This window comes from Genypterus blacodes, unplaced genomic scaffold (assembly GCF_046128005.1).
Source record: "Genypterus blacodes isolate CSIRO-AG114 ecotype Tasmania unplaced genomic scaffold, CSIRO-AGI_Gbla_v1 ptg000148l_1, whole genome shotgun sequence".
NCBI classification, from domain to species: Eukaryota; Metazoa; Chordata; class Actinopteri; order Ophidiiformes; family Ophidiidae; genus Genypterus; species Genypterus blacodes.
This window is the reverse complement of record NW_027466950.1, coordinates 1,020,695-1,035,896: the sequence shown is the minus strand read 5'-3', so window position 1 is coordinate 1,035,896 and position 15,202 is coordinate 1,020,695. Positions and strand designations below refer to the sequence as shown.

The following is a 15,202-nucleotide window of genomic DNA, read 5'->3' as shown; positions in this document are numbered from 1 at the left end:
GGAAGAGCTGGGAGAGGAGGAAGAGGAAGGGAAACGGAGAGTGTGATAAAACCAATGCCGACTTATTTACACTCTGTGCTACACACAGCAATTAGCCCACAGGAATGGTGTGTGTGTGTGTGTGTGAATGCCACACACGTCAGCAGTGAGGGTTATGCAAGTTCAGTGTGCAGTAATTACATCTGCCACTTAGGGGCAGCATCTACATAACCTTAACCCCAGCCGGTTCTCCTGTCCTGACCCGGCTCAGTGACCCTGAGCCACTGAGCGGGGGAGGGGAGGGGTGCGACAGGACAGGGGGGTTGGGATGAAGATGAAAGGGGAGGGCGACTAAAAGCAGTAGGAGTGGGAGGCATGGCTGCTGACGTGTGTGGAGAGTGATACGAGAGTGTGACTTTACTTTCTAAGTTGGCTGGTCAGGAGTCACAGTTTGAGACGAGAAACACACTGATGCTGTGAAGTTTCTCCACATTTCCAACTAAATTCCCGACAGAAATGGGCGCAAAAACAAAGTGATCTGATGCATTTCCCCTCATCTCTCACGAATAGATGAAGCTTCTCTGTCTAACTCTCCCTCTCTGCGGGGCACGACGACAGCCGCGCTCCCAAATATTGCATGCGTGTATGTTTTCACACACATTTGTTGACCTACGTGCTTGGCGCTCCTAAACACAAAAAATGCATGCAGTGTGGTGGGGGGAGGGGGGGGCGGGGGGGTCAGCGGGTCAAACAGTTTCCTGCTGTGTTGGATACCTAGCCAGCGTGACCGCCACGGCTAATCCTGAACACACTCTAATCCTCACGCTCTCTGTGTGTGCGTGCATGTGTGGTGATAAACGTGACGGCCACACAGGACATTACCTTTCGCCTCTCCCTCTCCGGGTTGAAGGTTCCCAACCACGACTGCATCTGTGAAGAAAAGACAGGAAAATGAAAGGAAATGTCAGGACAAGTACACCTGGAGAGAAACGCCAACAGTCACTCAGACATTTGAATCAGTTAAAAGCTGCTTCCTCCATAAGACTGGAGATCTGAACATTACAGGCCTCCATTGGTGTTACATACAAGAAACCATTCCTCCACCAACCCTGCAGAAGTGCCATAATTCACACCAGCACACAGACAGGAGGTCTTTAATAGCTCCCAGTGAGAGACCCGATCACCATGAGTGGACACAACATGACGGCGAGGAGGAAGAAGAAGGAGGAGGAGGAAAGCTAAGCGGGTGAGAAAAGGAGGGGAAGTATTTAAGGAAATGGAATAAGTGGCTCAAACATGGTGCATCTCTGGAGAGAGCATGGGAACGTTTCTCGTTCCTGTCCGTCTCCCTTCTTGCGGGGGAAACGCATGGAAAATGTCAAACCGAGAGACGCAGGCATCTAACAGTTCCCGCTATCTATTAACTTAACGTTGCCATGGTTCCCCTGCACTGATGATGTGACTGTCATTGTTATTCTGTGTGGCCGTGGCGTGTTTGTGCAGTGCAGCAGAAAAAAGAAAAAAAAAAACAGATAGCAGGGCCATTAGACCAAACTTGCTGGGCAGAAGCCCTTGGCCGCCCAGCTGAGCGCCGCTATCCATCAAAATCAACACGCGCTGATAATAAGTGGCAATATCATTAGGCTGCAGCCGGGTCTCCTGAGTGTGCGCCGCTCGGCTTTAGCTGCGATCTCTCATCAAGCCGAATCACCAAAAGGCGAGCGATTCAGCGACTCGAGTGTTGAGGTGTGAGGCTTAGGGAGGGTAGGAGTGGGCACGCACGCACAGAATACATTGGTTAACGCCGCAAAAGGTGACGCTGCGTTCCCCAGACCTCCCTGTCTGTCCGCATAATGACTCATTAGCTTCTAAATCCTCCTCGTTGGTACACAATGTGTCCGTTTGGTATAATAATCCCAGGATAAACGCCTTGGGCGGAGCAAAATAAAGAGCTACGAAATCCCCTCCGCCCCCCCATCTAAGCGCGTTTCCGGAAAGTGGCCGAACTTCCCTGTCAGGCCGACATTCCGCCCTTTCTGCGCCCTCGTCTCCGGGCCTTTCGAGCCGCTTCTTCATCCCTTTTCGCTGTTCTGTCGCCACCTACCCTTCTTTCAAAGCTTTGGAAAGTCTTTCAAGTGAGACAGCCTGCAGCGGAAAAGAGATAAGGCCTGAGCTCTTCATAAATATGATGGAGAATGCAAAAGTGAGAGCGAAGGGAGAGAAAAGCCATGAGGGCGGGAGAGAAAGGAGGGGGGATGAGAGAGAGAGAAGGGGGGAGGAGGGGGGGGCGGTGTATAACAGACCGAGTAAGAGCCAAACGCTGTGAGCGGAATAACTTATGAGATGCAGGTTGCATAGCAGCTACACTCATTTATTCTCTTGATCACATCCAGGATAAAGGCAGTGAAGTCGCCCTCTTTCCTTCCCTTCTCAGCAACCTGCCGTCTCTCTCTCTCTCTACTATCGTCTCTCTCTACTCTGTCCGTCTGCGGCTGCATACCTTCAAATCTGTCTTGCTGTCCCGTCGGCCCGCTCTTGCCACGCGAGAGCGACTATCCGCCTTATGCTCCTTCTGTACTTCATGAATCATAAATCAAGACGTTCACACCCACGCACTGTAGTGACACAAATCTGCCAGCACCCTTCCCGTGGTGCTCGCGGCGCGCTGTGTAATCCGACCGGGGCGGGCGAGCGAGCGGCCGTGTGAACCTTTTGCGGAATTCAAGTGACGTGGAGGAGGGGCAGAGGAGACGAGAGAAGGGGAGGAAGATCAGAGCGGTCATTCCGGTGGCTTCTATTGCGGAGCGGCTAACACATCTGCTGTGCCTTTACTGAATTCATTATCTATCCCCAGATGCTTATTTCCACCCATGACATCACAAACAGGACCTCGCCCTTAAATTGATCCAATACTAAACCGAAACCTCTAGAATAACAACTTGTCAGATGTGAGGACAAAATACATTGCGCAGGAGTAGACTGAACACGCTTTGTTCGTTCCTCCTTGGTGTACACACACACACACACACACACACACACACACACACACACACACACACACACACACACACACACACACACACACACACACACACACACACACACACACACACACACACACACACACACACACACACACACACACACACACACACACACACACACACACTCTCTCGGCGTTCAGAAGGACACATTTCTAAAAGGTCACGGTGGTTTTTCGGATCGTGCTAAATGGCCGCCTGTTCCGGTCTGTTGCTCCTGCTGCTGCCGCGGCGAGTCGGAAAAACTCACCCTCTTATTGGCCACGAAGATGATCCTGGCATAGCAGCAGATCATCAGGAAGATGAGGCTGAACAAAGGCACATACCATCTGTAAAGCACAGATAGCAGCAGACAGTGAGCACCATTGAAACAGGGGGGGGACCACACATGCCGGCATCATTCCAATTGTTTCGTCAGCCTCCACTGGAGTTCTGGACTCTTTTGCACCAAATGGCCATAATAGAATTTAATTGAATTTGATCCCTAATCCACATAGTCTAAAAGGAGGCTAAACTGACTGCTTATCTAAATGCTTTGTATCCAGATCAAAGCCACCGGCACCTTTATATTTATTCTTAAGGAGCCTTATCGGATATTAATCACTAAATATTATTTCTGTTAGATGCTATTTGGTGCAGAACTGGAATCAAATATTACTTCGCTGACTGCCTTATAGCCTCTAATGAAACAGAAATTGAATTTAAAACATTGCATACCTTCCTGCTGGACTCCCTAAAGCTCCAACTAAATACTATTACCTCACCAAGTGCAGATTTTGTGGGTACGAGTGAGATATGTGAGTGTTGTGTACCGGACTATGTTGTAATAAAGCACTAAGGTAAACAGGACATGCAGTATGATACAAAGAGTTCAGAACAGGTCTTGTCCATAATTTGGACGTGAGCAACATATAATTCCACTAATGCCACGGTGCAGGAAATGCGTTCCTATGGGATGACTGCCTGACTACTGAGGGAGGTGTGTCTATGTCAGGTATTCCTTCGGGGATAAACCAGAGCGAGGGGAACAACTCTGTCAGAACGGCGTCCGGGTGTTACGAAACCTTTCGAGGGGATGATGTAAGCTCATGAGGAGTTTCAACCTCTCCCTTCAATCACGAAACAACAAAACAGGCCTTTGTCAGCTTGCGATGACAGACGGGCAGGTTCCAGGCCACCGTGTTCTCTGGAGGTGTGCGTCGGACAAATGTGCAAACATGCCAAAGACGTGTAGAGAAGTAAAAGTGAAGGAAGACAGAATTGAGAAACAAAAACACAAACAAATTGTTAGCTGAAGTTTCGAAAGGCAGGTTGGGATTTTGGCGTGTTCAAACGAAACCAAAACAGAGTCCGGTATCTGGGGCTGGACTGGGAATAGCGGCCCCATACTGAGGTCGTCACCGTGGGCCTGCACATTTTCCCAACGTTTTGAAAAGCTACATTTTGCCTGCTTGACCTAATGTCGCCTTTGTCCGCAGTCGCCAGTGGAGCCTGCGGCAGCGTGGAGAGGCAGAGAGTGACTTATCAAATTAAAGACTTTATTGGCAGGGGAATGCGAGCGGGCTTCCGTTTATGGCGGAGCGGAGATGTAACGGTAAAAAAGGTAAAAGCTGCTTTATACATCTTGTTCCTTCATGTCTTCTTTTCGAAAAGAACCTTTGAACACGCGTGCGAGGGTGCACGTCTCTGTGCGCTTCCCGCATCCGCGCCGGTTTGAAAATGGCATGGGAATGATGAAAGCGTTCCGGGGGAAAGGAGGGGTGGGGGAGACCTGAGCGAGCGTCACCTCGGTGTGATTTAATAACCTGCTCTCGGGAATAAACAGCGTCCAATTACGCCAGCGCACGTCCCGTTAATGATGGAGGGACGGGGCGGGGGGTGAGTGGGTGGGCAGGAGGGGCTGATGGTGGGGGGGGGGGGGAGAAGCGGCCTTTTAACGATAGCGTGGGGGAGTGGGGGGGCGAGGAGGAGAGAATGACGGGCGGCAGCTACAAAGTGCTCTAATTAGCATGATAATGATCTGCCATTAGAGTCCGCTGTGCTCTACAGCTGAGCACTACCCAGAGAGAGAGAGAGAGCGAGCGAGCGAGAGGGGGAGAGAAGGGGATAGCGAACAAGAGAACAAAATAGAGGCAGACGGAGAGAGAGAGAGAGAGAAAGCGCGAGAGAGAGAGAGAGAGGGTGGGTGGGTGGGTGTATAGATTGGGCAGAGAATGATAAAACTGAATAAAGGGAGCTGGAAGAAAAGAGTGAGGAATGGATAGATGGGTTGTAGAATCGAGGGTGAGGAGCAGAAAGAGCGGAGAAGAGAAAGGACGCGGCCGGGTTAAAGAAAGCGGAATAAGGGAATAAGGTCAGAGTGAGAATGAAAAGAGCCGCAGCTGAGAGCGACAAGGAGAGCGAAGCAGCAAAGCCTGGAACTGGCAAAGACACACACAGAGACAGGCAGACAGACAGGCAGACAGGCAGGCAGGCAGACAGACAGACAGACAGACAGACAGACAGACAGACAGACAGACAGACAGACAGACAGACAGACAGACAGACAGACAGAAATCTTAGTCCCCAGCCGGGCCTCACTGCCCCTGCCGCTCTGAGGTGCAGGATAAGGCTTTTGCACGGCAGACATCTTAATTGGTGCCGAGTGAACGGCGAGAGCGCCGCAGGGGAACCACCTGTGCTGCTGCTGCTGCGTACTGTTGGAATGCAGCCCTCAACTTTGGCCCTGCAGTTTCCGCTTGCGAGCAAGAGATCGTGATCGACCTGTTCAACCGCTTGAACCGAGAGAGAGCAGACGAGGCGTTGAGCCATGGAGAGGGGCGGCGTTTCAGGCAGATGCTCGGCACCTGTGAAAGTCCAGGCGGTGGTGATAAAGGAGGGTGTGTGTTTGTATGTCCGGTGGAGGCTCTCGAGGTGTGTCACGTCACACACTCTCACAGATGAGAAGAATGTGAAATATGAACAAATGACGGAATATGAAAGCTAATGTCTGATGCAAGAAGACTTATACCGTATAATGGAATGTGTCCTTAACCGTCTCCGCCTCATGGAGTCGGATCGCCGTGTGTTTGAAACGCATTTCAGCTGCATTCCCGCCTGCACTCAGAGCCGTCGGGTCAGCGGGCGAGGATCTGAGCGTGACGTGTGAACAGGGCCGATGCAGATTGCTGGGATTGGGCCGGTGACTCAGCTAAGCTCCGGCTCTCTCATTTGCTGACTCAACCCCTGAAATCCTGCACTCCTGTCACAGCGCTGTCCTCTGTTTCTCATTCTCCTTCCTCTCTCATCCACCTCGCATTCTTCGCTTCCTCCTGTCCTCTCCCCCCCTCCTCCTCCTCCGCCCTGCCTGCGCGCTTGGCTGAACTCTGATGAAGACGGACTACGGGGCGTGGGCAGCGAGGAGAGCAATCTCTATTTCCTGTCGCTCCACGCCACCCCACTTTCCATCTCTTTCCGTCCGAGTAATTCCCTCCCTTTCCCCCGACGGCGCCCCGTATGTCTTCCCTCCCACCTTAACTGCTGCTCACCTTTAATACTATAACCTCTGCCCTCCCACTCTTCTCCCTCCCAGCTGACAGGAGTGTGTGAGTGTGTGTGTGTGTGTGTGTGTGTGTGTGCACGTGCACGTGCACGCAACTGAGTGTGTGTGTGTATGCGTGTGCGTCTTCCTGATGGGTGCTGCCTCGGCCTTTAATCTCTCGTCTGGTTTGATGTAATTAGAGCTAATGAAGATTCCCTGATCTTCCGAGCGGCTCGTTCCCTGCGGGCCACGGCGGCAGGAAAAGCTAGAGAGAGCCAGCAAGCAGACAAAGGAGACACCAGCTCGTTTAGCATGGTTTATAGCTATATATTCCATATATACTGCATATATGTGTGTGTGCAATGTATGTGCGCCTGCATGGGTTTGCCTGTGTGTGTGTGTGTTTATCTGGTTAGCAAAGATTGATTCCATGCTGATGCGGCGAGCGGCAGTGCGATTACCTTGGCTCATCACAAAACCTCTGAGCGTGCGTGCATGTGCATGTGCGCTTGTGTGTGTGTGTGTGTGTGTGTGTGTGTGTGTGTGTGTGTGTGTGTGTGTGTGTGTGTGTGTACCCTGGGGGGCTGGCAGAGCTCCTCCAGACTGGGGGCCATTTGCAGAAAGCAGCAGACAGGCATAATCCTTCAAAACAGTCCTAAACACTTCTATACGCAGCGTAGCAACTCCTGTAAATCTGACAAGGCAGAAGCAGACACGGATGCACACACACGAGTCTCACACACACACACACGCGCACACACGTCTTGGCCTTATACCAAGAGGAAAAAACCCTGCAGGCTCCCCTGACATGCAACCCTTCACTTCTCCCCCCGCAGAGACAGCCCTCTCTCCCCACCTCTCTCCCTCCCCCCATCCCCATCTCTCCCACTGAGGGCGGCTTTGACGGCGGCGCTGAAAGGGGTCTGCTTACATCCCAAATCTCCAGGCTACGTGATCGTCTGTATCGTCTGTGATCCAGCTGGGGAGAGAGAGAGAGAGAGAGAGAGAGAGAGAGAGAGAGAGAGAGAGAGAGAGAGAGAGAGAGAGAGAGAGAGAGAGAGAGAGAGAGAGAGAGAGAGAGAGAGAGAGAGAGAGAGAGAGAGCGAGAGAGCGAGAGAGCGAGAGAGAGAGAGAGAGGAGGAGGGGAGAGAGAGACGTGGGGGGTTACAAAGGAAAGCGAGCGCGTGAGTGGAAGGGAGTGTGTGTGTGTGTGTGTGTGTGTGTGTGTGTGTGTGACTGTGGAGGGAAAAAGCTGTGCAGCTGCGGCTATTAATAAGCGCGGAGTGGAAAGAGAGAGTCGTGTCCAGAGATTAAGGCTCTGTCCCAATTCTCATCTCGCCGCCTGCCTCCTCTCAGATCCCCCCGCCCCCCTGTTCCTGACTTGCCTTAACTGCCCCCCCCAAAACAAATGACGCATTTCCCATTCCGTGTGACCAATGAGGGAAGCTGAATGACGGCTTTATTCTGCTAAAGTAGCGGCCGTGACGCTCACTCCGACACGCCGCTCTTCTGGGTAATACAAAGCTGTTGTGTGTGTCGCGGCCGGGAACGGAGGGGACGCGGCGCCGTACTCACCACCAGGCTCCTGCGGGGCCGTAGATGCCCTTCGCCAGCGGCAGCGAGGCCATGACCAGAGGCACCCCCCACGCCGTCAGATGGTAGAACCTGATGAAAAACAAAGAATTCTTTCATTAGGTGAATTGAAATTGGGGGAGATCTTTGCTCCTTCAGACCAAAATCATTATTTCCTCCTTTGTTTCTTCCTGTCTGTCCTTCCTGTCGGGTTGTTTTTTTTCCCCCAAGGACGCCGTGCCGACAGAGCCGCACTCACTACCTATGGCTCAAGGTAATGTCGATCATAATTACCCCCTAATGATATGGAAAAGATTATGTGCTGAGGAAACGGCTGGATCCAAACCGCAAACAGGATGTTAGGATGTGGACGCTCACATCGGAGGGGGGGCCCGCTGACTAAGACCGTCAGGAGAAGGGGGGGCGGGGTGTATGTGTGTGTGTGTGTGTGTGTGTGTGGAAAGAACACGTATTGCTGTGAATTCTATTGTATGAGACGATCTGGATTTTTAAAAAAAGGGTTTAGATAAGATGGGGAGGGACAACGTGGACCACTGAGACGCTGGTGATGACGTTCGGAAATTAAGTGAATCAGTGATAGAGTGAGTGAGTGATAGAGAGAGAGAGAGAGAGGGAGGTTGGGAGAGGCGCTCCAGTGTCTTTGGTGTGAGCATCAATACTTTATAGAGCGTACAGTGTCGCCCGGTCAATAGAATGGAAGTCCTGCCCTGACTTGTTCCAAGTGCGGTCAATCGAGCGGTGGTGACAGGGCTGACACACGCTCAATCGCTCACAAGTAGCGCATCTGGGGGCACACACACATACGGCATACACACACGCGCTTTCCCCTCCGCGTCTTTTTACTAGGGCGAGGCGGATTTCCCCCACAATCCCACCCCCCCCGCCTGCCCAATCTAATGGCCAGCAGCGCGAGGCCGTGTGGGAGGCAGTAAAGAAAGATAGATGACGAGCGGCTTAAATAGAACAGGCTGGCGGTGGAGGGAGGGAGGGAGAGAGGGAGGGAGAGAATGTGCAGAGAGGGAGAGGGAGAGGAATGGAGAGGGAGAGAGAGACGTGCAGAGACCTTGCTCGCTCTCTGATCAAACGCCGGAGGGAGTGCGAGAGGGAAGGAAATCAAGAGAGAAAAACGGGGGGCGGGGGGGGGATGGAGGAAGTGCTAAAGATGGAAAACACTCGAGAAAATACGAGAGAGAGAGAGAGAGAGGGAGAGGGAGAGGGAGAAGGGGGGATGGTGAAGGGGATGGAGGACACAAATGGTGAAATCAGTGCTGCCAATCTGTGGCGTGCCGACGGGAGGGAGGAGGCTTGTCAGGAAATCAATGTCAAGCGCACACAGACCCACAGACGCACACACACGGACCCACACACGCACACAGGCACACAGACCCACACGGCGGCAGCAGCAGCAGCAGCAGCACGTACGCCGCACACTCGCAGCGCTCTGAGAGGGAGATGACAAGGTCCGGAGCGCCGCACACCGTGGGCTTAATGAGGCACAGCAGGACCGCTATACGCTCTGCATTTCACACACACCTGCACACACACACGCGCACACACGCACGCACACACACACACACACACACACACACACACACACACACACACACACACACACACACACACACACACACACACACACACACACACACACACACACACACACACACACACACACACACACACACACACACACACACACACACAGCTCATATCCTAGTCTCTCTTGAGGCTCAATCTCATTTCTCCCTCTGAATTCAACGCCTTGCATCACTTTTCCCCCCCCCCAATCTTCGGCATTCGTCTCTTCCCTCTGTCTTATGTGCACGACGCACATCTCCAACCTTCAACCCCAACCAACACACACGCTCACACACACACGCGCCTTCCTCACTTCCTCCGTCTACTCCATCCACTCTCAGATCATTCATTCGCCGTTCTCCACCTTCTCTGGTGATTTGCTCATTCATAAACCATCACACTGTGTCCCCGCTGTGTGTGTTTGGGGCGCGTGTTTGTGCTTGTGCGTGCGTGCGTGTGTGTGTGAGAGACAGAGAAAGGTTGAGTGCGTGAGGGAGCTGTGAGGTAATTGTGCATGCATGCGGCGCAGCGTATCCCGCCTGCCTAAACACATAGAGCTCACCTACGCGGGGCTAATACATGACAGCCCCCCCGACGCTCCGTCCTCGCCGCGCTCCCGTCTATTAAAGTGCCATCGTCTCTTTCCACACCTCGCTGCCGCCAGCCCTCGTGTGACAAGCCACACGCGAAAACACACACGTACACACGTACACACAAACACACACACACACACACACTCTGCCGCCCCGCTCCCCCCGGAGCCATGAGGAGTGTGCAGCTGATAAGGCGGCGGAGCGAAGCGATTTCGGCCCCCCAGCTGGTCCCTTCCCTCCTCCCATAAAGCCGTCTCCTCCTGAGTTATACCACTATTATATCGTCTGGCTTATCGCTAATCGATGCTGGGAAACTCCCATGAGGGAATCCGCCTCCTTTTACCAGCCACACACACACACAAACATACACACACGCACACACACCAAAAGTAGGAGGCCTGTGAAGACATAAGCACGTCTTCTGGATACGAGCATGAACAATTAACTTAACTTTGCAAACGCCATAACTTGCTAAATCCGATACTTTTTCCATCCACAATGAGCGCAGAGCATTTTTTTTTACTATTTCTGTATGTGTGTGTGTGTCCCAAAACTCCTCAGCAGACACGGAAAATAAGAAAATATCCGTCTCACGCAAGCAACACGCGAGCACAAGCAAATTCACACTCGCACTGGAGAGCGCTCATGGGACTTTGAGCGACAGAAACATCGAGCCGCAGAGCGTGAAGATGGGTGCGCTCACACACACACACACACACACGCCTGCCCGCGCACGCACGCACACACGCACACAAGACACACTTAACAGCTGACACTCACTCCCTTTTCAATTAGAGCGTCGGCTGTCTGGAACAGAAAAGGGAGAGGAGGGGGGGGGGGCTGTCAAAGCTCTTGGGGGAGACACATGCTCTGGCAGTCCAAACACATACCCACACACACCCACACCCACCCACACACACACACACACACACACACACACACACACACACACACACACACACACACACACACACACACACACACACACACACACACACACACACACACACACACACACACACACACACACACACACACACACACACACACACACACACACACACACACCCACACGGAAGCAGCTCATTGACACGGTGAGGCGCCGACACAACAAAACAAAGAGACAGCTATATAATCAGAGGAGGATGCGGCGGTAGAGCACTCAGGGGCGCTCATTAGAGCTCATACCTCCGCCAAGGACCAACCGTCCTCCAGTCGCGTCCCTGACGTCCCTGACCCCCCCACCCCACCTGCCCTCCCCACCGCTGGTTAACCAACAAACCTTTGATTCCACTGTGTCTTGTCCTAAAATGTCATCAACAAAACGGAGCTGTGGTTGCCATGGCGCCACCATCAGGCCGACTGGCGTTTCATTCTTTGTGTGGGCAGACAACATACATTTAAAATGGAGGGAAAATCTAGTTTGGTGCTTCTATAGATGGACACACACACAAACACACACACACACACAAACACACACACACACACACCCTGTCCAACTCACATCTGATATCTGTTGGTGCTCATCTCTCTGACCAGGTTGAGGTACAGGTTCAGTGTGATTAGGCAAACCCAGGCCAAGGCACTCCAGTCTGTAGAGAGAGGGAGAGAGAGAGAGAGAGAGAGAGAGGGAAGGAGAGAGAGAGAGGAAGGGAGGGAAAAAGAGAGACGGAGAGAGGGAGGGAGAGGGAGAGAGAAGCCGCAAGGTCACAACACAAAACAGCTCCCTGCCACTCAACATGCACCTGCGAGTGTGTTTCCGCACACACACACACACACGCACACCCCCGCACAGGCGCAGGCACGTAAATGTACGGGTGCGATAGCGGTGCGTGCGCTCGGCTCGTATGATGAATGATTCCCCATTCTGCAGTAATATGAGGGAAACCTGTGGCTACGGTGATGGATGAGAGGGTGAGCTCGGAGAGAGATAATGATGAACTGTGGAAAAGCAGGGGGGAGATAACGTGAGAGAGGGGCCGAGAGAGGGGGGGAGAGAGAGAGAGAGAGAGAGGGGAGGGGAATGAGATGGGGAGGGGATTTGAGCGAGGGCGACTCAAGTGGGTGTAAGGAAAACCGAAAAGCAAGGAAGAAGAGGGAAGGAACCTTGAAGAGGGAAATAAAGGTGCAGCAGGCAGAGCAGGAGAAATGATATATGATTATATAAAACATGGAGTCTGCTACTTAACATAACACCGTCACACACTCTGTACCTGGGAAGACTGTTTATCTAGCCTGCATGTGGACCTTGAGTTTGGGTCTCTGTGTCTCTCAATGGGGCTGCTGCTGTAATTACTAAAGTTCTCCGTCTCTCTCGCTCTCCCTCACTCTCATTTACTCTCTCTCTCTCTCTCTCTCCCCCTCCCTCTATGGAAGGAAGAGAGTGTAGAAAACTTGCTTCCCTTTTTCCGTCTGTATTCAGCTGGTTTCCATTGTGTGTGTGTGTGTGAGTGTGTGTGTGTGTGTGTGTGTGTGTGTGTGTGTGTGTGTGTGTGTGTGTGTGTGTGTGTGTGTGCGTGCGTGCGTGCGTGCGTGCGTGCGTGCGTGCGTGCGTCCGTGCGTCCGTGCGAGCCAGTCTGCTTGTGTTGACAGGACATGCAAGGCCGGCTGTCACCATGATGGATCCTCAGAGCCGTACACTGGCACGCACGCACGCACACACACACACACACACACACACACACACACACACACAGACACACACACAGACAGGCGCGGAAGCATAAATGCAAACACACAACCCCGGGTGAAACCTTCAGGACCGAGAGCGTGCGGCGATTACGAAAGCCGACCGTCCCCGTCGTTATCAAAATAAATCACTGTCAGCGCTGACGGCGGACGAGTCTTACATAACGAGGAGCGGGCGGGTCGGCTCTCTGACGCCCTGGTGGGCCGTGCCACCTGTCCTCTCTGTACCCCCCCCCCCCCCCCCCCCCCCAACCCAACCTCCCCCCCCCCCCTGTTGTCATCTTCCTCCGTTTCAAATACATTTCATAAAATTTTATTGGTCAGAGTTAAAAGCAGAGCGCCGCTACATGATCCCACTAGACTTTACACTGCGCAATAGAACAAAGTGCCTGTTGGGCCGGTGTTTATGTGCAGCCATTTGTCCTCAGCTTGAGAAGCCTAATGGTAAACCAAAGTGACACACACCAACATTGCAGCACTAACTCACTGCCCATTATCTGAAAATGTGTGTGCGAGTGTGTTTGTGTGTTTGTGTTTTAAGGCTACGAATCCTAAAGCAGCTGCACAGGCAACATAAGCCCACAAAGCAATTAAGTCTAATTCCTTCACACACACACACACACACACACTCGTGCGGCTCAATGCTGCGATTCTCGAGTTTGCTGGCTCACATCTTTATCAGGGCCGGATCGCGAAATGAGGCTATGGCGGAAAATAAGCTTCCCGTTCAGCCCTAATCGAGAACAGATACGTTGCCTCCCTCCCCCCCTCCCCCTCCCCCGCCGCCGCCGTCTGCCCAAATTAAACGCCGCTGTCGTGAGGTATAGATCACTTTCACGGCAGACACGTTGAATTGTTATTGCGGGCGGGAGCAGCAGTGTAATTAACGACGGGGTGGGCGACGGCCCCGCGCTCCGTTTAGGTGTGTCGGAGCCAGAATGCACAAAGGTTGTCCCCGGCCCTGACACGCCTTGAGGAAACGCGGCAATTATCAATCTGATTAATTACGCCTGCGGTTTCTCCCTGGCGGTGACAATTCCAAATGATGGTGAAAGGAGGGAGAAGGCCGTGAGAAGCAGCCGGAGGAGGAGAGTCACGTGCTCTGTGTTCAGAGGGGAGTAGAATCGAAAACGTGATCGAACGCCGCCGCCCCCCGAGGGTCGCAAACGCAACGCGGCCCCGGCTGACAAATAAGACGTCGGGAAGGGCGGCTTAAATTTAGCTGCACGGCTCGTCGGTGAATCAGCCCACGTAAGCTCTTAAAACCATCAAACTTCATCACGGGCGACGTTGCGGGAGATGAATAAGGCGTCGCTGCGGCTAATTTCAAAAGCCTCCAGACGAAACAAATCACATTTATCTGAGTAAACAGCTCTAAGGGCAAACATACGGGTCCAATACCTTCATAAAAGTAAGAAATGTCTCCCAAACACCATTAAATTGGCTCATCAATAATATTTTGGATTATTTAACAAATTCTATTTCCCAGAGACGACGAACGCTTTGTGCGAAATTTGTTCTACATGATTATATTTGTGTGTTATTAAGGCGGCAGGACAGGTGTTCTGTTACCAAGGTAATACTTTGGGGTTTTCATAACAAAACAGTCTGCACAAGGGGTCGTGTGCAGGTCCGGTTTTGTTTGTGCGGCAACATTGTACTTTGTGTGTTTGCGTGTGCGTGTGCGATCAAAGCGTTAAAGCGTCTGATCCAGCTTTCCAGTTACACACGGTGAAATGTATAATACACCTGCGAGGGGTTTGGTGTCGGTGTGGTTGGAGAACAGCAGTGATTGAACAGTTACTTTGTCTGGCTGTCAAAAGCCTCATTTCTAGTTTGTACTTTTCCCGTCTGCAAACATTTCCTTCCCTTTGCCGATCCTGCTGCGACACGGCGACAGAACAGCGTTTTATCCACAGACCTACACACACACCGACGCGGCGATGGGCTCTTTTCCGTTGGTGCTACTGCTGATGGACCTCCGCTCGCATCAACTCGTCTCTATTGGGGGGAAAATGGTACGCCAGAGTCTGAAATTGATTTTTTGTCTTACCGAAGTATGTGAGCCAGAAGGCCTGGAAGAGACAAAGGGATCCCTCTGGATAGGAGTCGCCCTGAGGGAGAGACGGCACAGGGAAACCATGATCACAAATGCTAGCAAAACATAAAGAAGCTGAAGATGTGTGTGTTTTGTAATAAAAAAGGGCGAG

General features: G+C 52.3%; 1 protein-coding gene across 3 annotated transcripts in view; it reads right to left on the bottom strand.

The window, feature by feature from the left end:
* LOC143012541 (cyclic AMP receptor-like protein A) overlaps window positions 1-15,202 on the bottom strand; it is a 43,633-nt gene that overhangs the window by 23,405 nt on the left and 5,026 nt on the right. For all 3 annotated transcript variants that reach the window (XM_076165715.1, XM_076165717.1, XM_076165714.1), the window contains 6 exons: window positions 15,046-15,106; window positions 11,809-11,896; window positions 8,116-8,205; window positions 7,472-7,519; window positions 3,271-3,349; window positions 862-909 (listed from right to left, as the gene is read on the bottom strand). In XM_076165715.1, coding sequence (XP_076021830.1) covers window positions 862-909; window positions 3,271-3,349; window positions 7,472-7,519; window positions 8,116-8,205; window positions 11,809-11,896; window positions 15,046-15,106 — 414 coding nt within the window. The remainder of the gene's footprint in view (window positions 1-861; window positions 910-3,270; window positions 3,350-7,471; window positions 7,520-8,115; window positions 8,206-11,808; window positions 11,897-15,045; window positions 15,107-15,202) is intronic.